Source organism: Orcinus orca, chromosome 19 (genome assembly GCF_937001465.1).
Source record: "Orcinus orca chromosome 19, mOrcOrc1.1, whole genome shotgun sequence".
NCBI classification, from domain to species: Eukaryota; Metazoa; Chordata; class Mammalia; order Artiodactyla; family Delphinidae; genus Orcinus; species Orcinus orca.
Window position 1 is genome coordinate 37,239,197 of NC_064577.1, and position 22,766 is coordinate 37,261,962.

General features: G+C 39.0%; 1 protein-coding gene across 1 annotated transcript in view; it reads right to left on the reverse strand.

Annotated features, from left to right (window-relative positions):
* Positions 1-3,620: 3,620 nt before the first annotated feature.
* EFCAB3 (EF-hand calcium binding domain 3) overlaps positions 3,621-22,766 on the reverse strand; it is a 42,862-nt gene continuing 23,716 nt past the window's right edge. The window contains exons 8-14 of the mRNA XM_033438958.2: positions 22,461-22,604; positions 20,685-20,756; positions 19,489-19,609; positions 15,148-15,341; positions 14,614-14,798; positions 7,380-7,502; positions 3,621-4,083 (exon numbers count right to left, since the gene is read on the reverse strand). Of these exons, the coding sequence (XP_033294849.1) occupies positions 3,763-4,083; positions 7,380-7,502; positions 14,614-14,798; positions 15,148-15,341; positions 19,489-19,609; positions 20,685-20,756; positions 22,461-22,604 (1,160 nt within the window). The 3' untranslated portion in view covers positions 3,621-3,762. The remainder of the gene's footprint in view (positions 4,084-7,379; positions 7,503-14,613; positions 14,799-15,147; positions 15,342-19,488; positions 19,610-20,684; positions 20,757-22,460; positions 22,605-22,766) is intronic.

Here is a 22,766-nt window from a genome sequence, read left to right on the forward strand (position 1 = left end):
AGTGAGAGGCCTGTGTACTGCAAGGAGGGAAAAAGAAAAAAAAAAATTAAAATGTCAAGCAACTTGGGCCTTTTAATAAAATGTGATAGAGTATCCTAAACTTAACTTTTATACAATTATCTTTGGTTGACCTGTACAACTCATTTTTCTCCATCTTTTTTTTTTTTTTTTTAATATTTATTTATTTAGTCGCACCGGGTCTTAGTTGTGGCATGTGAGCTCTCAGTTTCGGCATGCATGTGGTACCTAGTTCCCTGACCAGGGATCAAACAGGGACTCCTGCATTGGGAGCGTGGAGTCTTATTCACTGCGCCACCAGCGAAGTCCCTTTTTCCATCTTTTGAAGCACCTAAAATAATATTTCGGAAGGAATTTGGAAGACATGTATCTGTGAGTCCTCCGTGGTATCAACTGGACTGTAGTGTCAGCAAGCACTACCCTTTCAGAGGAGCTAAGGGTCCCTCTGCTGGTGAGTGTTGAGAACTCTTCCAGCTCAGTGGGTGGCATGGGTTCAAAGCATGGAAAGGTTAAGAACTCTCAGGCTGGATTATTGCTTTGAGTGTTTAACCCTAGACAGGGGTAGTTAATTGTTTCAGGCTTTCATTCAATTCCAGTCAGTGGAAGTTCTGGGCTGTGTAAGCATGTGCTCTAGAACTGAAGGACTGGTGAAGGTATCCTAGTGTCCTAATTTGCTCTCCTTAACAGTTTCATAGAACCTGGACAGCCTTCGTAGCAGCCCTAGATATTGAATAAGCTGGTTTAACAACGTTAATTTTAAAGCAGCTTTTGTGGCTTTTTCCTTATTGCAAAATACATATATGTTTATTGTAGAACATTTAGAAGATATAGATAAGACAAAAAAAAAGAAAATATCCCATCCTACCTTTAATTTAATCCATTAGACACTTTGGTTTATATCCTTCCAGTGTTTTTTTTCTAATTTATTTATAGAAATAATTTTTAAGTTAAACAATTTCAGAACAAACTGCTTTGTGCCCTTCTTTTTTTACAGTTTCATTGAAGTATAATTTACATACAGTTAAATTCATCCATTTAAAATGGAAAATTTGATGAGTTTTCATAAAAATCTGTATTTGTGCAACCACCATCATAGTTAAGTTTTAGAACAATCCCATAACGTTCTCTCATGCCTTTTAGCAGTTGTAGTCTGCCTTGTAATTGTGAATATTATTCTTTTGTTTGAAATATTTTTTTGAAAAAAATTATTTAATTATTTTTAATTTTTGGCTGCATTGGGTCTTCGTTGCTGCGTATGGGCTTTCTCTAGTTGTGGTGAGCAGGGTCTAATCTTCATTGAGGTGTGAGGGCTTCTCATCGCATTGTCTTGTTGCGGAACACAGGCTCTAGAAGCGCGGGCTTCAGTAGTTGCAGCACGTGGGCTCAGTAGTTGTGGCGCATGGGCTTAGTTGCTCCGCGGCATGTGGGATCTTCCTGGACCAGGGCTCGAACCTGTGTCCCCTGCATTGGCAGGGAGATTTTTAACCCCTGTGCCACCAGGGAAGCCCTGAAATATGCTTTTACGACATAATTTTAATGACCCTTGTATTGTTTTGTATAGCTGTATCATAATATATTGGACAATTAGGCTACTTTAAGTTTCTTACTATTAAAAATTCACCATGAGAAAAATCCTTATAACTAAATCATTTTGTACATTCATAATTCTTTTTTTTAAACATCTTTATTGGAGTATAATTGCTTTACAATGGTGTGTTAGTTTCTGCTTTGTAACAAAGTGAATCAGTTATACATATACATATGTCCCCGTATGTCTTCCCTCTTGCGTCTCCCTCCCTCCCACACTCATGATTATTTCTTTAGGATTAATTTCTAGAAGTGGAAGTGCTGAATGAATGGTTATAATTAGCTCCGTTATTAAGCTCTGGGAGGTCAGAGCATTTTATGTTTGCTCACTGTTAGATATCCAGGCCTGAGAACAGGGTCCACCACACAGTTTGCAACTCAGGAAATAATTGGTGAATGAATGGCTGAGTACCTGTTGCTATACTGTATTCCATCAATTTATGCTGTCATCAACAGTGTGATAATTTAATAGAATATATTACTGCACATTTAAAATTTTCCAAGACAGATGTACTTAAAAATATTCTGTCCTGGGGCTTCCCTGGTGGCGCGGTGGTTGAGGGTCCGCCTGCCGATGGAGGGGACGCGGGTTCGTCCCCCGGTCCGGGAGGATCCCACACGCCGCAGAGCGGCTGGGCCCGTGAGCCATGGCCGCTGAGCCTGCGCGTCCGGAGCCTGTGCTCCACAACGGGAGAGGCCGCAGCAGTGAGAGGCCCGTGTACCGCAAAAAAAAAAAAAAAAAAAAAAAAAAAATTCTGTCCTGTTATCACATTGATCCAAGGAAATATTCCAGGAATTCTAATATTTTGGCATCCAAGTTAAATCTCTTAGGTTGCCTGTTATACTCACAGCCATACCAAAAAAAAAAAAAATCTCTTGTCAAACCATAAATTCTGTCTTTTATTTAGAAAATGTAATCACTTATCTATAATGTTATCTATTTTTGTCCCAAACATAACATTATAAAGACTGGCAAATATACTTAGACAGTTTTGAATATTCAAGGTAACACAAAATTACTTCAAGGTTATTTCATTAAACAGTTTTGGGATCCTTCACTATCTTCATTGTTTCTTCCTGGCATGTTATAATTTTACATTATAAGCCACTGTCTCCCTCAATATGGAACATGTATTTTCCTTTTTCTAAAAGGAAAAAAAAGTAATGGATGATATACACTTAAATATAAAATAATAAATTTTATATTATTTATATTTTTCCACAATAAAAAATTGCAACCCCTCAAACTTGTAATACAGTTATACATGTGCTCCTTTATTAAATGCATTAAAGAACAACAACAAGCATAATGGATGAGATCACCTTAAAAAAATTTTTTTTTGGTAAATACCTAGGAGTGGGACGGCTGGTTTTCTTGCGTATAAAATTCCTATCTAGCTATCCTTCATTCTGGGAATTTTTCTCCAGGCATACATAGCACTGATCAAAAATAACACTACTTTTGTTTAGCAAAGGCCAGAAGTCTGGTCTGGAATCTTTTTTTTGAGTGATAAAACTTGAAAAGAATATTCTTTCCAACCAAAATCCACCTTTAATCACAACTACTACAAAACTGTTACTCACTCATTGACCTTAACAGTGAAGAGTGAGTGAAATCAGCTATTCTTTAGGGTAATCCAAGAGATCAGTCTGAAAGTGTGTGGCTAAGGAGCCTTAGGAAAACCCAAATCTAATCAAGGTTCCTTGGGGGGTTGCGAAATTATTCCCTGAAACTGAAGGGTCATTGTCATCTGCTGCCTCTGGCTTCTTTCACAAACGATAAAAAACTAATGCCACTTAAGTCACATAAACTCAGGTGCTTATTGCTGAGAGGGCTGTTAGGAGGTCAGAAGGGCAGCCCTGTGCTGAGGTAAGTGCCAGCTTTGCTCTTCTCCTTCCTGCTGAGGCCCAGGCAGTTTTGAACCAGGTAGGGGCAGCGGAGTGCAGCTGGTTGCTAGGGGAATAACCGCAAGGCATCTATCTACTAGCAAGAATTAGGAAAGGGAAACCATACCATGACTTAAACTTTTTTACTGGTCAGAATTCCAAAGATGTCAACATTTCCAGCTGCTAAGAATGTATTAGACAAAAGCAAGAATAATTTTGATATCTATGAAAAAGTAGTTTGCAATGAGCTGTTTAGAAAATGTAGAAATTTCATTGTCGAAACCCTTTGAAGCCTTTCCATTTTCTTCTTCTTCCTGTGGCACACTCACTAATATCCGAAGAGGAAGAGAATGCAGAGTTGTGGAAGGAATTTCTATTCACATAGGCATCATATAACCTTAAGTCCTTTGGGGAAAGTAATTCTTGGCAGACATTCCAGGACCATGTATAAGTAGAAAAGGTGTCATAAAAGGACTCATTTTTACTGTCTATCCCAATCAAATCCCCTCGGATCTTCCGCCAGAGGTTTAGCATTTGTTCCCGGTGCTCAAGGGCAATTCCCAAGTTATAGGTATCTGTAGCTCTCTTTACCTGCAGTGAGAGAGCAGAAGTTTACAGTAGTTACCTTAAAATGTCTTTGGTTTGTGGACCACAATTCTAGATATCCCAAGAGTTATGTTCCCAGGTTACTTGAAAGTCACTGAATTTATATATTGGGTAGTGCCTCTTGAGGACATGTGAGTTAGGAGTTGATGGACAATGAAAATGTATTACTTGGGAATAATGAGATTTTAAGAAATTTTATAAGAATTTAAAAACACAGTAGGCTACAACAGGAGGAAAGTGGGATGGAGATAGGCTCTGGATATAATAGGAGTGCCAAGGATGGCACTCAGTCCAGCCTAGGGCAGGGAGGGAGAAGATGCTGAGCTGAGTAGGTCCTCAAGGACTTGATTAAATCAAGGGAGTGGGTGGTGATGGGAAGGTGTTCCAGGGAGAGGGAATAGCATAAACAACGGCTCAAAGGCAATGCATCCTGGAGCTGGTAGGGGGAGTCCAGGCACTTTGGTATTGCTAAAGTATCAAATTTGAGGAGAGGCAGGCCAGGTGTTGTTGCTGTAATCAGGCCCTGAGACTTGTTCTCAGTGAGGTTGGGCATAGCCCTTTCATCAGTGAAAATCATGCTGTAGTGAGACACTTTTCTGTTAGAAGTGAGATAAATCCCTCAGTTGTATGGAGCAAAAAATATAGTTGAAAAACCCTGTCATCTCTGAGAAGGAAACATTCATTTCCTAAGCAGGACAGTGACAGGCTGGATCTTCTTTGGATTCATTCCTCACAGCAGCTGTGTGGAGGATGGGTGGTGCTCTGAGGAAGGGATAATCATTGCAGGTTGCTGTTTAGGTAAAGCCTAATGAGGACCTCAGCTGAGACAGTAGTAACAGGATGGAATAAAGGGGACAGATGTGAAAAATCTTTGGGAGAATGAGAGTAGCCAGATTTGGTGATTGGTGGATGTGAGGAGTGAAGAAAAAGTATAAATTAAGGATGGCTCCTGGCCTTCTAGTTTCAGTGCCTGGGTAGATGGTAGTATCAACAACTGAGATATGGAATCCTCAAGAATGAGCCAGTTTGATATAGAAGATGATGAATTCGGTTTTGGACATGTCCAGTTTGATATGTGGTGAGACAGCAGGGTAGAGATGTTCATCAGGCAATCGGTGAGATGAGGAAGAAGTACTGGAAAGAAGTCTAGGCTAGTGACAGCTAAGAGTTATCAGGTATATAGGTGGCAGCTGAAACAAGGAGGGTAGATTGAGATAGCTCAAAGGATACTCACCCTAGCTGTTCCTTTACTTAATGCAGAGATCCCCAATGTTCTGTTGCGACTGGGTTATAGGGATGCCAAATTATTGGTATTCTCAAGTTTCCTAGCCCTTGAGGCAGCTAGCATCTCAGGGCTGGAGCCCTTTGGCTATAATCGACCTCCATTTACGCCAGTGTGAATTTATGCCATGATGAGACAGAGGTTGGGAGTCTACTCCTTTGCATTCTTGTGGCATGCTGTACTGACCTCCTGTAGTTCCGTTTATCCCAATGTATTATTACTGCTCCTTTCCTTCTCCGTGTCTCCCACCTTACTGCTAGCTCATTGAGGGTAGGAACTGTGTTTTTTATTCTGTGGTATCTCATAATCTCAGAACTTTGTTAACACTGGATAAATATTTACTGAACAAATGAATGTATATAATAATAAGAGCAGTAGGATGAGACTAGAAAACTAGGAACCATCAGGACTTAAGGAGGGACATCCCTGGTGGCCCAGTGGTTGAGAATCTGCCTGCCAATGCAGGGGACACAGGTTCGAGCCCTGGTCCAGGAAGATCCTACATGCCGTGGAGCAACTAAGCCCGTGCGCCACAACTTCTGAAGCCCACACGCCTAGAGCCCGTGCTCTGCAACAAGAGGAGCCACCACAATGAGAAGCCCGCGCACCGCAAAGAAGAGTAGGCCCCGCTCACCGCAACTAGAGAAAGCCTGCGTGCAGCAACGAAGACCCAACACAGCCAAAAACAAAGACTTAAGGAACCTAAATGTCCATCGACAGATGAATGGATAAAGAAGATGTGGTTTATATATATACAATGGGATACTAATCAACCATGAAAAAGAATGAAATAATGCCATTTGCAGCAACATGGATGGACCTAGAGATTATCATACTGAGTGAAGTAAGTCAGACAGAGAAAGACAAATATCATATGATATCCCTTATATGTGGAATCTAAAAATAGATATAAATGAACTTATTTACAAAATAGGAATAGACTCACAGATGTAGAAAACAAACTATGGTTACCAAAGTTTGAAAGAGGAAAGGGGGGAGGGATAAATTAGGAATTTGGGATTAACAGATACATGCTACTATATATAAAATAAACAAGGGCCTACTTTACAGCACAGGGAAATAGAAAAGAATCTGAAAAAGAATATATTTATATGTGTATGTATAACTGAATCACTTTGCTGTACACCTGAAACACTGTAAATCAACTATACTTCAAATAAAAAGACTTAAGGGATGAACCTTCAGGAAAGAGAAGAGAGAGGAAAGGACACAGAACTACAAGGAGAATTAAAGATGCAGTATTGTAAATGTTAAGGAAGTAGCAAGTGTCTAGGAGAGCCTGATCATTAGTGTCAAATGCAGAAGGGAGGTGGCATAAAATAAATACACCCCAGTCTGTCTCTAGAGGACAAAAGTTGCTAAGAAGTCAGGGCACAAAAGTAGACAGGTGGCACACAGTTGTGGTTAATCCACAGTTGTGAATTCTGAAGCCAAGCTACCCATGCTTATAATTCTGGCCCTATTAGTTTCTAGCTGTGTGCTTTTGGGCAAGTCACTTAACCTCTCTGTGCATATGTGTAAAATGACAAAGAGTAACAGTGCCTACCTCAAAGATTTGTTGTGATAAGTAAATGAATTGGTACCTGTAGAGCACTTGTAGAGTACTTACAGAGCACAGTGCCTGACACCTAGGAAGCATACTTAAACTACTATTATTACAATTATTCTTTTAGCTGCCATAATAAAGATGCATTCACTCATCACAATTCCCTGATTACACCACTCACTGTGACCGTTGGTTTACTGCCTTAATTAGTTGCTATTTCCAGCATGAAACAAATGAATGTCCCAGAAATGATGCTGGGTATGACTCCACAGGTGATTAGCAGGATGAATTATAACAGTTAACACTTGAACCCATTTGATTATAGAGCAAGAAATATCATTACAATGGATGAAAATAAGAAATGATCTGGTCTTATTTTAAAGGCATAGCTGTCAGTGGTTTCTCTGAAGGTGTTCAACAGAGAATACTCACATGCTGTTTAATAGCAGCTGCATCAGCCACTGTCCAATTCTGCTTTTTCTTGAGTATTTGGTCGATGGCGAGGATGTCAGTTGGGTAGCCTGAGGCACGGTCGATAGACTTTGTATTTGCTGCCTTTATGAACATTTAAAAAGGAAGGTTAGTAATATATTTTAGTTGAATTATATAACAAAGACAAAAATACACGGAAGTGTATTGTATTATGAAAGGGTGTGTATATGATTTACAAGGTTATTTCTACAGCACTTGTCAGTTGTTTTGGGGTACCTGGTATAGTGCCATGCGTAAATGGGCATCTAGCAAACTCTCTTTCTTAATAGTGAAGCTTACTCATAAGAGGAGTATAGACCACAGGATGGTTTATGTTGGGGATGGATATGGAGGGTAGAGAGGAGTCAACTCCATCCTCACCCAAACTTCCAAAGCACTAAAAATGAATGTGCCCTCCACAAAGTACAACATATACTACTCCCAAAATTCTCACAGGGAACCAGCCATCTGTTATTTTTTACTGTTCCTGGGCTACTGAACAATGTTGGTGGAAATCATGTAAATATGCAGATTGCTTTCTTTGAAAATGTGTATGACCCAGTGTCATCCAGGCCCTCAGTATTGCTTGACATTACTTTTCTTCATTTGCTGTAAACTCTCTTACAGTCCTCATAGCGGCTGCTGGAAAACCAGACCTTCAAACTCCCTTAGCTGCGCTGCACTGGCTTGTGGGATCTTAGTTCCCCGACCAGGGGTGGAACCCAGGCCCTTGGCAGTTGAAAGCGCAGCGTCCTAACTACTGGACCGCCAGGGAATTCCCCTAATATGAATTCTTTCAGCTCTTCTTTCCACCTTATGATTTCTCCATCCTTTAACCCATTTTTCCCCTCCTTCCCTCTTATATCTGAGAGTTTTTCTTAATTCCCAAGGTCTCCTCCTGTACCTTATCCCTTCAATTTTCCTCTTTCCGGGGCTGGCTTCATGGGTGTGTGATCTGTGCAGTTACACAGGACCTTATACTTAGAAGGGTCCTAAGTTTGGTTTAATGTTTTATCGTTGCTGTCTTTATTTTTATTTTTTTTTAAAAATATTTATTTATTTATTTGGCTGCACTGGGTCTTAGTTGTGGCATGCGGGATCTTTATTTGCAGCATGCGGACTCTTAGTTGCGGCATGTGGGATCTAGTTCCCTGACCAGGGATTGAACCTGGGCCCCCTGCATTGGGAGCGTGGTCTTAGACACTGGACCACAAGGGAAGTCCCTGTTGCTGTCTTTAAATTCTTAATTATTTTTGGACAAGGGGCCCTACATTTTCATTTTGCACTGGGCCTAGCAAGTTATGTAGCCAGTCTTGCCCCTCTCCTACATCTTCAAACATCTTCAGTTTCTCTTCTCTTTGAGCAGTGGTGTTCAGCTTTGGCTGCATGTTGGAACTTAAAAAAATACTGAGCCCTGGGCCCCGTTCCCAGAGATCTGATTTAACTGGACAGGGTTGTGGCCTGGGCACCAGGATTTTAAAAGCTCTCCCTGGTAGTTCTATTTTGCAGCCAAGATTGAGAACCGGAGTTCTAAGGGTTTTTCCTCCTGGCTACAAATTGTGCTCATCTCTTATGTCCTGAAACAACTTTTTCTAGACTCTGATTCTACATCAAGCTATAGTTTCATGTTTCTGTTAAACTTAAATTTTTGTAAGAGGATTTGATCCCCCCAACCGCTCCTTTGCATTATCAGTTTCTGAAGATGCATAAAAATCTCCTACTGTACTTATGGATTTGCTTATTCATTTAGTATTTATTTTTACCATGTATAATGCCTTAAAAAGTCTAAAGCCAAAAAAAAAAGAAAAAAAAAGTCTAAAGCCAGGGCTTCCCTGGTGGCGCAGTGGTTGAGAGTCCGCCTGCCGATGCAGGGGACACGGGTTCATGCCCCAGTCCGGGAAGATCCCACATGCCGCGGAGTGGCTGGGCCCGTGAGCCATGGCTGCTGAGCCTGCGCGTCCGGAGCCTGTGCTCCGCAACGGGAGAGGCCACAACAGTGAGAGACCCGCATACCGAAAAAAAAAAAAAAAGTCTAAAGCCAATCCTTATTCTGTTAATTATCACCTTATCTGTTAATTTGCTAGGTGTGTACAGATTCAGAATAGTTATATCTTCCTCATGATTTAAATTTTTTTTTCCAAAAAGAAAAGGGACTCCCCTGGAGGTCCAGTGGTTAAGAATCCACGCTTCCACTGCAGGGGGCATGGGTTGGATCCCTGGTTGGGGAGATAAGATCCCGCATGCTGTGTGGTGCAGTCAAAATAAAAAATTAAATTAAAAATAATAAAAATTTTAAAATATGTATTTTTATTTTATTAAAAATTTTTTAAATTGAAGTATAGTTGACTTACAATATTATATTAGTTTCAAGGGTACAAACAATAATTCAATATTTTAATAGATTACACTCCATACAAAGTTATTATAAAATATTAACTATATTCCCTGTATTGTACATTACATCCTTGTAACTTATTTATTTTATATCTGGTAGTTTGTACCTCTTAATCTCCTTCACCTATTTTGCCTCTGTCCTCATCCTTCTCCCCTCTGGTAACCACTAGTTTGTTCTATGTGAATCTGTGTCTGTTTTATCGGTTTGTTTCTTTTATTGTTAAGATTCTCCTGATGATTTTTAAAAATCATTAAATAGCATCTTTATCTTTAGTTATATTTTCCTTAAATTTTCTTTTCCCCACACTAATGTATGGATAACAACTTATTTTGATTTGTATTTGCCTGATATATCTTCTTCTGTCCCTTTGAAGTTTCTGTGTAATAATTTAGGTGTCTCCCTTAAAGAATATATATCTTAAAATTAGTTTTTAAAAAATCAGAATCTTTTTTAATTTGAAAATGATCCTTTCTTCCTTCCTCCCTCCCTCCCTCCCTCCCTTCCTCCCTCCCTCCCTCCCTTCCTTCCCTTTTATTTTTTTAAACTGGTGTGTTTAATCTTTTATTGTGATTACTGATATATTTGGATTTTCTGCCTGTTTTGTTTTGCACTTTCTATTTTCTCATGTTTCTCTTTTTTCTTATTTTTTTCTTCCTCTACTGTTTTGTTATTCATTTTAGCTTTTAGTGATTGTCTTCACATTTTTAATACTTAAAATTAATGTAACAAATTATAGATTTAATCAATATCATAAGCCTCTCCCCAAACAATAAAAGGAATTTAGAAAGCTTTAATTCTGGGCACTGCCCTCCTCATCTTCCATGTTACCATGGTATACTATTTTAGTTCTTATTGTCTAATATTCTTCAAACCAGTACTTCTTTTTTTTTTTTTTTTGTGGTACGCGGGCCTCTCACTGTTGTGGCCTCTCCCGTTGCAGAGCACAGGCTCCGGACGCGTAGGCTCAGCGGCCATGGCTCACGGGCCCAGCCGCTCCGCGGCATGTGGGATCCTCCTGGACCGGGGCACGAACCCGTGTCCCCTGCATCGGCAGGTGGACCCTCAACCACTGCACCACCAGGGAAGCCCAGTACTTCTTTTTTATTTCAGGATTTTTTTAGAGGGTAAAACATGCACATGGTTCAAAATTCTGAAAGTATGGTGAGTATACACTGCGATCTCCCTGGCACTTTTCTCTCCCAACCCCCTAGTTTCCCTTTCTACAGGCAACCAATGTCATAATTTCTTGTGTTTCCTTCCAGCCCATTTTACAAGAAAAAAATGTCCTTATTTCATATTGACTTTTCCTCCTTTTACACAAATAGTTGTGTACTATTCATACTGCCTTGTATCTTGCTGCTTCCATTTGGAGATCTTTCACATCATTGCACAAAGAGTTTCTTAGTCATTAACATGGCTGCAGAACATTTCACTGTGTGTTTGGAGCCTAACTTAACTAGTCCCTATTAATGGTTATTTAGTCTCCCCCCCCCACCCCCCACCAATCTTTTGCTAGCAGAAATGACCCTGTAATGAATTACCCTTTTATGGGTGGCATTTGGAATATGTGCAAGGATATCTGTGTATCTTAGGTGGTATCCCAGGAGTGGAATTGCCAGGTCATGAAGGTGACAGAATATGCCACCCCCAAATATGCCACTTTGGCATAGGATTATTTTGAGCTAAAGGCACTTGAAAAACAGCAGGTGTAAGAAGGGTACACTGAGTTCTCCTTTTTTTTCCCTAAATACAGGAGATAAACCCCCCATATGGAAGATGTCCTCCCTATACCAGGAGGAAAGTAACATTCATATCATTAGGGACAAGGATTCAAGGCAAAGAGAAAGCTGTACAAACAAATTATTTTATTCTGTTTTTTATGATTTTTTACATTCTTATTTATTTTTTGGCCACACTGTGCAGCTTGTGGGATGTGGGATATTAGTCCCCCAACCAGGGATTTAACCCAGACCCTCAGCAGTGAGAGCATGGAGTCCTAACCACCGGACTGCCAGGGAATTTTTTATGATTTTAGAAAAGTATTTTATTCTTATGCAGTTACTCTTAACATACCTTATTAAACTAACCCTTATCTTCCTATTCACTTCTTCACTCACTTAACTACCCTAGCCAAGCCTCTTTGTCTGGACACTTTTTCCTAATTTACTACTCTGTCCATTTCAGTACATAAGCGTTCAATTCTAATTGCTTCTTTGGGTCTTCATTCTCCCAGGTACATGTAAAATTTAATAAAATGTGTTTACTTTTCTCCATTTTAACTGTCTTATGTCAACTTAATTCTCAGGCCCTGCCAAAAACCTTAAGAGGATAGAGGAGAAATTGTACCTCCCCTATAGTCAAAAGGAACGAGGTCTGTCATTTTGGTAAATATTACCAAATTTCCTCTGTAGAGGTTGAATCAATTTAAACTCGTATCTACAATTTAGGAGTGCCCCATGTGTTTTTCAGTGTTTTGGTCTTGGGCAATCTAATATGGAAAGATAATATCTCAGGGTAGGTTTAATTTGGATCTTTTATGAAGAGTGAGATTGAATATCTTTTCATGTTTCTGAAAACTGTTCATATCCTTTGCTCATTTTTATATAGGTTAGTTTTTTCTAATCAATTTGAAGCTCTTTGATGTATTAGAGTAGTTAGCTCTTTGTGTTATGTGTTGCAAATGTGACTTTTTTGGCCATGTAGGGATTTTTCATCTTGAAGTACTTGAATTAATATCTTTCTATTAAAAATTACTTTTGTGTCATTGTTAGGAAGGCCTTCCCAGAGTTTCAGTATTTTAAAGATTTCTTTTATTCTCTTCCTCTTTCCATTTTTTCCTTTTACCTATATATCCTTGATCCATTTGGAATTTGTGGAAGGTGTAATTTATGCATCTCAATTTTTTTCTCAGATGGCTACCTAGTACACTGTTTATTGAACAATCTATCTTTTCCATGTTGTATTGAAATGTCACTTTTTTTTTAATTTGATTTATTTAATTTATTTATTTTTGGCTGCTTTGGGTCTTTGTTGCTGCGTATGGGCTTCCTCTAGTTCCAGCAAGCAGGGGCTACTCTTCGTTGCGGTGCGTGGGCTTCTCATTGCGGTGGCTTCTCTTGTTGCGGAGCATGGGCTCTAGGCGCATGGGCTTCAGTAGTTGTGGCACGCAGGCTCAGTAGTTGTGGCTCGCGGGCTCTAGAACGCAGGCTCAGTAGTTGTGGCGCACGGGCTTAGTTGCTCTGTGGCATGTGGGATCTTCCCCGACCAGGGCACGAACCTATGTCCCCTGCATTGGCAGGCGGCTTCTTAACCACTGTGCCACCAGGGAAGTTCCAGAAATGTCACATTTTTTAAAAATTAAAATTCTCTGTATATTTTTATCTATTTTTGGATTTTATATTTTGTTCTTTGGACCTATTAATTTGACAATAGCTCCACTATTTTAATTATTGAGACTTTTAAATATGCCTTAATATTTAGTAAAATTACTCCCTGTGTTCATTAAGTTTTTCTTTCAGATTATTCTGACTGTTGTTATTTTTTGTGTATGAACCAGATTATTTAGTTATAAAAATCCTTTGGGTAAATTCAAAAAATCACACTAAAGTTATAGATCAAGCAAGAAAGAACAACATCTTTATGATGTCAAATATTGTAAATTGAGAACATGGTCTGCCTTTCTGTTTGTTCACATTTTCTTCTGGGTCCTTTAGGAGCATCTTAACCATTTCTTTATACAGATATTTTATATTCCCTAAGTAATCTCTAGGAGTTTTATCTCTTCTCTTACTATTTTAAATGAAGTCATTTTATCTTCTTATGTCTTCTAACTGGTTCTAACTGGTGGTTGTTTGTGTTGCGCTAGGGGACTCCTCCTTTCACTAAAAGCGCAGCCCATCCAGATTCTGGTTTTGTAGAGGTTTCAGTCCTAGCTGCTCACCTACAGGGTCCATATCTCCTGACCCTGAACAGTTATCAAAACCCCAACCCCTTAGGGAGGGTGGGAGGGAGGGAGATGCAAGAGGGAAGAGATATGGGGACAGATGTATATGTATAACTGATTCACTTTGTTATAAAGCAGAAACTAACACACCATTGTAAACCAGCTATACTCCAATAAAGATGTTTAAAAAAAGACATAAAAATAAATAAATAAACAAACAAATAAATATTCATTCCCACTGGGAAATAAAAACAAAAACCCCAACCCCTAGCCATCAGGGTCTAGATCCATATGAAGGATCCAGATCCATGTGAAGCCCCATGAGGGCTTCACCTCTCACCTCTCCCTCAGCCACTCACAGGGTCATTTATGAACATACCATTCTAGCCTTAGGTTCTCTCTTCTTTCTGAAACAAAGGGGTCCTTTTCTTTTGAATGCATTTTTATATGTCACTTTATTTCATTTGGTATTTTTATGTGGTCACATGAGTCTGTGTGATGGGTTGGGCATGGTGAGTGAGTAGCTTGGGTGGGGTAGTGTTCATGTTAGCTCAGTTACTTTCATTCTGAAACTTCCATTTCTTGGTTTGTAATTGACATTTATTGTATATTAGATTAGATGTTGTAATGGACTAGATTAGAATGATAATATTATGTATTTTTAGTAAGTTTAACTATTTGTTGAAATTAAATGAAATATTTATACCTGGGCTTTAAATTTAGGAACATGGCTATGGAATCTGGTTTGAAATATCATGACTGAAAATATTTGTCATTAAAAAGCACATTACTAGTTCTGTTAAGTTAGAACTTGAAAACCTAAGTATTTAACTGATATGATGTAATATAAATCTCACCTGTGTTTTCCAGTCTTTTTTATGGAAAAAATAGTTCTCAAAGAAATTCAGAGGCTCCGTTCTCCTTAGCATTTCTAATTTCTGTATGTCTTTGAATGGCTTTCCCATCACCACCCCATCCACATTAGGAAACAGTGGAAAGACGGGTATTTTTGAATATGGGCTATCTGAAGGACGATTGCATCCTAAGAAGATAAAAACTGGTATCACAAATAATGTAAGAAGAAATTCACATAAAAGACATACATGTGGTACCTATTTTGCTCTTTGTCTATTCATCTCCTCAGAGGCCATGCCACCCCTTCTTCACTCTCCTGCTCCTACCACCCACGCATCCACAGACTTTCAGCTTCATACAGGTGTCTGGGGATTCAGGTACATTTGCTTTCAAATGATATCTGTGTGACAGAGACCAGACACTCAGAATAGGCTGTGGCCTTACTCTTAAAGCACTTGGCATTTAGTATTTAATTCTGACCAGTAATATACAAATAAATCCTTTACAACAGTGGGGAGAGGACAAATGGCTCTTACTCTTGAGCTCTTCAAGAAATTTAAATAAATCCTTTTCTTTCGTTATTGCAATCCGGGCAGCATTAGCAAAGGCGGCTGTGCTTGAGCTTGGAGGTGTGCATATGTCTGGCTTAAATCTCCTTTTTCCATAACCTGTAGCATAAGGGCTCCACACCATTTCCGAGGTGGTTTCCTGGAATTTTCTTTGGAAATAGCTAGGAAAAAAAAAGTAATTCAGAGGTGGTTAAAAAGTGCTAAAGTCCTACTGAAAAAAAGTGCCTGAGTGTTGGACAGAAAGAAAAAAAAGTCAAATTGCAAGTTATATATGCTGAATGCATTCATTTTAATTTGTATATTCATTCAATATTATTTATTGAGGGCTTGTTTCTGTGACATTTATAGAACATCTACTGATATTTTCCACAGGCCATTTAATTACTTTATATATGCAGTCCCTGGGCTTTGCCTTCCTTCCTCTTCCCCAAGATTTCCCAGTCCTGTCTAGAAAAATACCTATCGATTATGATCCATGTTAGGTTGCTTCTATGTCTTGGCTATTGTAAATAGCGCTGCAATGAACACTGGTGTGCATGTATCTTTTTGAACCATGTTTTTCTCTGGATATATGCCCAGGAGTGGGATTGCTGGGTCATATGGTAGCTCTGTTTTTAGTTTCTTTAGGAACCTCCATACTGTTCTCCGTAGTGGCTGTATCAGTTTACATTCCCACCAGCAGTATAGGAGGGTTCCTTTTTCCCCACACCCTCTCCAGCATTTGTTGTTTGTAGACTTTTTGATGATGGCCATTCTGACCGGTGTGAGGTGATAATTTACTGTAGTTTTGATTCGCATTTCTCTAATAATTAGCGATGTTGAGCATCTTTTCATGTGCCTCTTGGCCATCTGTATGTCTTCTTTGGAAAAACGTCTATTTAGGTCTTCTGCCCATTTTTGGATTGGGTTTTTTTTTTTTTAAATATTGAGCTGCATGAACTGTTTATATATTTTGGAGATTAATCCTTTGTCCATTGATTCATTTGCAAATATTTTCTCCCATTCTGAGGGTTGTCTTTTCATCTTGTTTGTAGTTTCCTTTGCTGTTCAAAAGCTTTTAAGTTTCATTAGGTCCCATTTGTTTATTTTTGTTCTTATTTCCATTACTCTTGGAGGTGGGTGAAAAAAGATCTTGCTGTGATTTATGTCATAGAGTGTTCTGAATATGTTTTCCTCCAAGAGTTTTATAGTGTCTGGTCTTATGTTTAGGTCTTTAACCCATTTTGAGTTTATTTTTGTGTATGGTTTTAGGGAGTGTTCTAATTTCATTCTTTTACATGTAGCTGTCCAGTTATCCCAGCACCACTTATTGAAGAGACTGTCTTTTCTCCATTGTATATCCTTGCCTCCTTTGTCGTAGATTCGTTGACCATAGGTGTGTGGGTTTATCTCTGGGCTTTCTATCCTGTCCCATTGACCTATACTTCTGTTTTTGTGCCAGTACCATATCGTCTTGATTACTGTAGCTTGGTAGTATAGTCTGAAGTCAGGCAGTCTGATTCCTCCAGCTCCATTTTTTTTCCCTCAAGACTGCTTTGGCTATTTGGGGTCTTTTGTGTCTCCATACAAATTTTAAGATTTTTATTCTAGTTCTGTAAAAAATGCCACTGGTAATTTGACAGGGATTGCATTGAATCTATAGACTGCTTTGGGTAGTATAGTCATTTTCACAATACTGATTCTTCCAATCCAAGAACATGGTATATCTCTCCATCTGTTTGTGTCACCTTTAATTTCTTTCATCAGTGTCTTATAGTTTTCTGAGTACAGGTCTTTTACCTCCTTAGGTAGGTTTATTCCTAGGTATTTTATTCTTTTTGATGCAGTGGTAAATGGGATTATTCCCTTAATTTCTCTTTCTGATCTTTCGTTTTTAGTGTATAGGAATGCAAGAGATTTCTGTGCATTAATTTTGCATCCTGCAACTTTACCAAAATCATTGATCAGCTCTAGTAGTTTTCTGGTGGCATCTTTAGGATTCTCTGTGTATAGTATCATGTTACCTGCAAACAGTGACAGTTTTACTTCTTTCCAATTTGTATTCCTTTTCTTTCTTTTTCTTCTCTGATTGCTGTGGCTAGGACTTCCAAAACTATGTTGAATAATAGTGGCAAGAGTGGACATCCTTGTCTTGTTCCTGATCTTAGAGGAAATGCTTTCAGTTTTTCACCATTGAGAATGATGTTTGCTGTGGGTTTGTCGTATATGGCCTTTATGATGTTGAGGTAGGTTCCCTCTATGCCCACTTTCTGGAGAATTTTTATCATAAATGGGTGTTGAATTTTGTCAAAAGATTTTTCTGCATCTATTGAGATGATCATATGTTTTTTATTCTTCACTTTTTTAATATGGTGTATCACATTGATTGATTTGCATATATTGAAGAATCCTTGCATCCCTGGGATAAATCCCACTTGATCATGGTGTATGATCCTTTTAATGTGTTGTTGGATTCTGTTTGCTAGTATTTTGTTGAGGATTTTTGCATCTATATTCATCAGTGATATTGGTCTGTAATTTTCTTTTTTTGTAGTATCTCTGTCTGGTTTTGGTATAAGGGTGATGGTGGCCTTGTAGAATGAGTTTGGGAGTGTTCCTTCCTCTGCAGTTTTTTGGAAGATCCTTTGGAGAAGGATGGGTGTTAGCTCTTCTCTAAATGTGTGATAGAATTCACCTGTGAAGCCATCTAGTCCTGGACTTTTGTTTGTTGGAAGATTTTTTAAAATTAATTAATTATTTATTTATTTGGCTGCATTGGGTCTTTGTTGCTGCATATGAGCTTTCTCTAGTTGCAGAGAGTGGGGGCTACTCTTCGTTGTGATGCGCGGGCTTCTCATTGTGGTGGCTTCTCTTTTCGTGGATCACAGGCTCTAGGTACGCAGGCTTCAGTAGTTGCGGCTTGTGGGCTCTAGAGCGCAGGCTCAGTAGTTGTGGCTCATGGGCTTTGCTGCTCCGCAGCATGTGGGATCTTCCTGGACCAGGGATCGAACTCCTGTCCACTGCATTGGCAGGAGGATCCTTAACCACTGTGCCACCAGGGAAGTCCCTTCTTTCCATTTATATTTTAAGCTCCTTAAATGCAAATGCCACCTATTAAATACTTCTGATCTCCTTAGGAACCAGGTATATGATAAGTAACTACCACAACCATAATAACAATAAAAACACCAACATCTGCTAACATTTCCTGAGCACTTACTGGATATAAGCCGCAATACAAGGAGGTGGAAAAGAGCATGGTTTCTGGAACCAGACAGTTTGTGCTAAAATCTAGGCACCCCTACCCCCTTGGGCAGGTTACTTAACTGACCTGTGCTTTAGCTTTTTTAATCTGTAAAGTGGGGATGATAGGGCATATCAGTAGGTGAGGATTAAAATAAATAACGTGTGTATTCTATGCTTATTCTAGTTACTTTCACATAATAATAATTGCTAACATTTATTGAGCTCTTATGATTTACTGAGCACTTTACCTGCATTATCACATCTCACAATTTCCCTGTAATTGTGTTATGGGTATTATTATTCTCATTTTATAGATGAGGAAACTGAGGCTGAATGGTTAAGGAATGTGCCAAATTTGTGTACCAACAGCAGGCATTTAATAAATGTATTTGACTTGGAATGAAATGTAGAATGTTGTGCACCCTCTGTTCCACATCTGACCGAGGTGTAGGATAGTATAAAGAGATTACCTGTTGAGCAGCGGAAGGATATTTTACATTGTTGGTGGCATTCTGTATTTTTAAGTCTCTCTAAGTGGGATAGTAGAATGCTTTGAGGGAGTAAGAGTTGAAAAGATTGATAACAGAAACATTTAATTTTTGTAATACAATGATAGACATAGATTGAGGAAATGTATCTTTCGTGATATTTGCTGGAATAAACACATTTGGGTGTGAGAATGTTTCCTTATCCTCTATTCTCAAGTCTAATTCTGGCTCTGGTCCAGTCCAAAGACTACTTTGGGAAGTATGAAATTGCTGTACCTCATCCCAAAGGACCTTTTGACAGCCCCTGGTAGATCCAGTGTGAATGGGAGTATCTTGTATTCAAACTAGATTTCCAAGCTCACCCAAAATCATTCCTGGAAAAGTCTCGTTCCTCTGGGATTCTCTAGCCTAGGGTAGGAGAAGCTGAACTTTTGGCTGTCTTATTGTGGCACATGACTATTTATTTGCCTATACACCTTCTCCTTCGTTTTGGAGCAGATCCGTGGAGTAGGATGTTTGGGAGAGGTGGCTGCCTTGTTAATATCCTCATAAATGCTGCCGAGAAGGTCGTTTTTGTTCTTTCTTTGCCACCTACCTTACTATTTCCATTAGAGCCTTTCTGGGTAAGGCTGAAGTCTCTACAAGCTTTGATAGGATTTCAAACAATAGGATCCCTGGGTTGCCAGCTAAATCTAAACAGCTCTCCGTTTCTGGAACTATGGAGGGAAAAAAAAAATTCAAAATGCCTTCTGAAAAAAAATCTATCATAAAAAGGATTAAATTGTTTTACTGTATATACAGTATTAATACCAAGTGAAGAACTACAGAATTATAGAAAAACATTCGAAGTCTGTTCTATTTGGTAAAAAGGTCATTTTGATTACTGAACAGACAAAATAATCATGGAATTTTAAATGAAATACTTTTAGTTCAGTGACTTCTAAGTAAATACAGTAATACATTTAACATAAACATGAATTATGTGTTAAGGACTATTGTTCTGTTCTTCTATGTAAAGGAATTGTTGATATACATACTTCTGGTGTGCAGGCAAACCCTTGTTACTATAGTGATACTTGAAACAGTAACTTCTGTTTATACTAAAACAGTTCATAGCTTATGAAAGGATGTATTTTTCAAAACTGTATACAATATTTGGAATTTGGAATGCATTTATCCTAGAAGACATGATATGAATAGGGTTAGATTTTCCAAGGCAGCTTGTTAAACTCATAAACAAACCGTTAGAGGACTAACAACAATAATTTGAGTACCTCCACTTCATTATAACCTTGTGTGAAAACATGCTCTCGAACCTCCAGCAGACTCTCCAGCCCTCACACTGAGGGCAGAGGCTTCACCAGGGTGAGGAAGATATTTTTCAGGAACAGTGAATTATCTATACTCAAATTTGCCTGAGAGAGAGAGAGAATTTTTCTTTTTCTAAAAAGACAATTTTTCTTCTGTAGGAGGAGTACCTCCCAAAGTAGCACAGGTACTGGTAAAGAATTAAAGTACTATAAAAGGTGACCAAAATTTTCTACACCACTGCCTGAGTGTTCTCATTGGAGTCCAAAAAGCAGCGTCTTCTGCAGAAGGACTTGATGCATTTAAGTTAAAATTCTAAAACTGTATCAATTTCCTTAGCAAATTTTGTTTAAGAGAAGCAGTACAAAAGTAAATCACATCCCAGACTACACCTTCCTGATTGGAGACCTAAATGAATAATCTTTACAGTGCCATGAATTGCAACTAACCATCTGCCATCTATTCAGCAATATTTCTACTCACCCACAGCCTTCAGGAAGCGGTTGTTATCTGTTAGCACCTTTATAAAGTCTGAGAAATTCACCTTCCCATCTCCTGCAACAGAGATCTAAAGCTCAGAACAAGGATATATTTACCTTCCCACTTCACTCCCACCTCTATATTTCTATTATTAGAATATGCCAGAGTTTTACCCTGTTTCCACTAAAATTAAAGGATAGCGAGTGCTATTAGAGTGTTTGTGTTTCAATGAAAGAATAAAAATTTGGGTAGAGTTAGTGGAAACAACTGACACTTTAATTAAATGGTGACTGACACACATGGGATGCTGCTGATTGAATGGGGCACTGGCAGGTGGGTGAGGAGAGGTGAGATGAGGTACTGTGCTGAATATATATTCCACACAACATACCAGCTTGGGCTACTAGTCACTAAATCAGTATATTCAGGGCTTCCCTGGTGGCGCAGTGGTTGACAGTCTGCCTGCTGATGCAGGCGACGCGGGTTCGTGCCCCGGTCCGGGAAGATCCCACATGCCACAGAGCGGCTGGGCCTGTGAGCCATGGCCGCTGAGCCTGCGCGTCCGGAGCCTGCGCTCCGCAGCGGGAGAGGCCACAGCAGTGAGAGGCCCGCGTACCGCAAAAAACAAACAAAAAAAACCAGTATATTCAAAGAAAACATTACCTATATGCTTTAAAAATATCAATAAAAATGCTGTGGCATTTAAGATTCAATATAGGTGGGCTCTAATGATGGAAGGAAGATCTGTACTAAAATGATTCAAACAGAAACAAAGGGCTTGGATTTCCTTGGCAATGTAGGCAGATAGGGTAGGGGGTCCCGGAGGAAGAAAACTAGGCATAACTTTCTTGACATAAGAGAAGCCATTTTAGGCCTAAGCCATTTTGTCATCTAAGCCTGGCCACAGTGCTTGCCCTTGCAGAAGAATATGCCTCATAGTTAATGATTTGAAAGGAACAAAGAATGTAAGAACAAACTGGTATTACCAGGCCAGGAAAATAACTTAACCATATTGGAAACAACATACCAGTTGTAAAGACTCCCAGTTCTGTTTTGAAAGTTGAGATTAGCCTGAAGCACATTCCTGAGCTGTTTTGCAGGATCCAACCCCCCTTGAGCACTCAACCTTTACCAGAATACCTAGAGCCTAAGGAATGATGCTGCTGACCTTTGCTGACTCTCATAACCCCAATCAACTAGAGCCTGGACTCTGTAGACCTTTGCCCCAAATCTATGCTGAATTCTCCTCTGCTCCAGCCCCTTCATGAATATGCATGCTCCCTTAGCTTAAAACCTTCCCATTTTTGCTGTCTGGGGAGACACTGCTTTGGGAAAGATCTCCAGCGTTCTCCTTACTTGTTGCAAGTAATAAATCCTTCCTTCTGCTCTTTGGCTTGGTTGTGTCTTTTGCCTCAACACCCACCAAGAGGTGAAGCCAGTTTTTGGGTAATAGTAACAGGTTATTTTTGAAATTGCCAATGCCTTTGTATCTGTTATTTCAAGGCACCCTCCAAAATGTACATTAGGACAAGTAATCTGAATTTGACATTAAATACGACAGTCACTTTTCATTTCCACACAGGCTTTTTCAAAGACTAGCCCATTTTGTAGCATTAATTTGATTTCATAACTTGTATACCGATAACTTTAAAGAGAAACACATATATGTGCTTTTGGCAAATGAATGAGGTTTACTTCTCATGTTTATGTAGTCTGAGAAAAAATATATATTTATAAAAATTTTTTATGAAAAAAATAATGACAAGTCAAAGTACTCACGATCAATATCAGCACATCTTAGTTCATTACAGACATCATGCTTGGTTAGATTCACTCCCAATTTAGCTAAAGTGCGCATCATTCCATGTAAATCAATACAGCCAGTTTTATCCTTGTTAAAGAAGTTGTAGGCATCTTGGAAGGCTGGGGAAATGGAATTAGGTTAGGACAGGAATAAATACATATTCTTATGGAACTAGAACAGATATTACCGTTGATTGGAGGTCATGTTCTGAAAAACTAGAGAAATTTGGGTATTTAGTAGACATTTCTTATAAAGGACAGTGTCCTTCCATGAGATTTGAA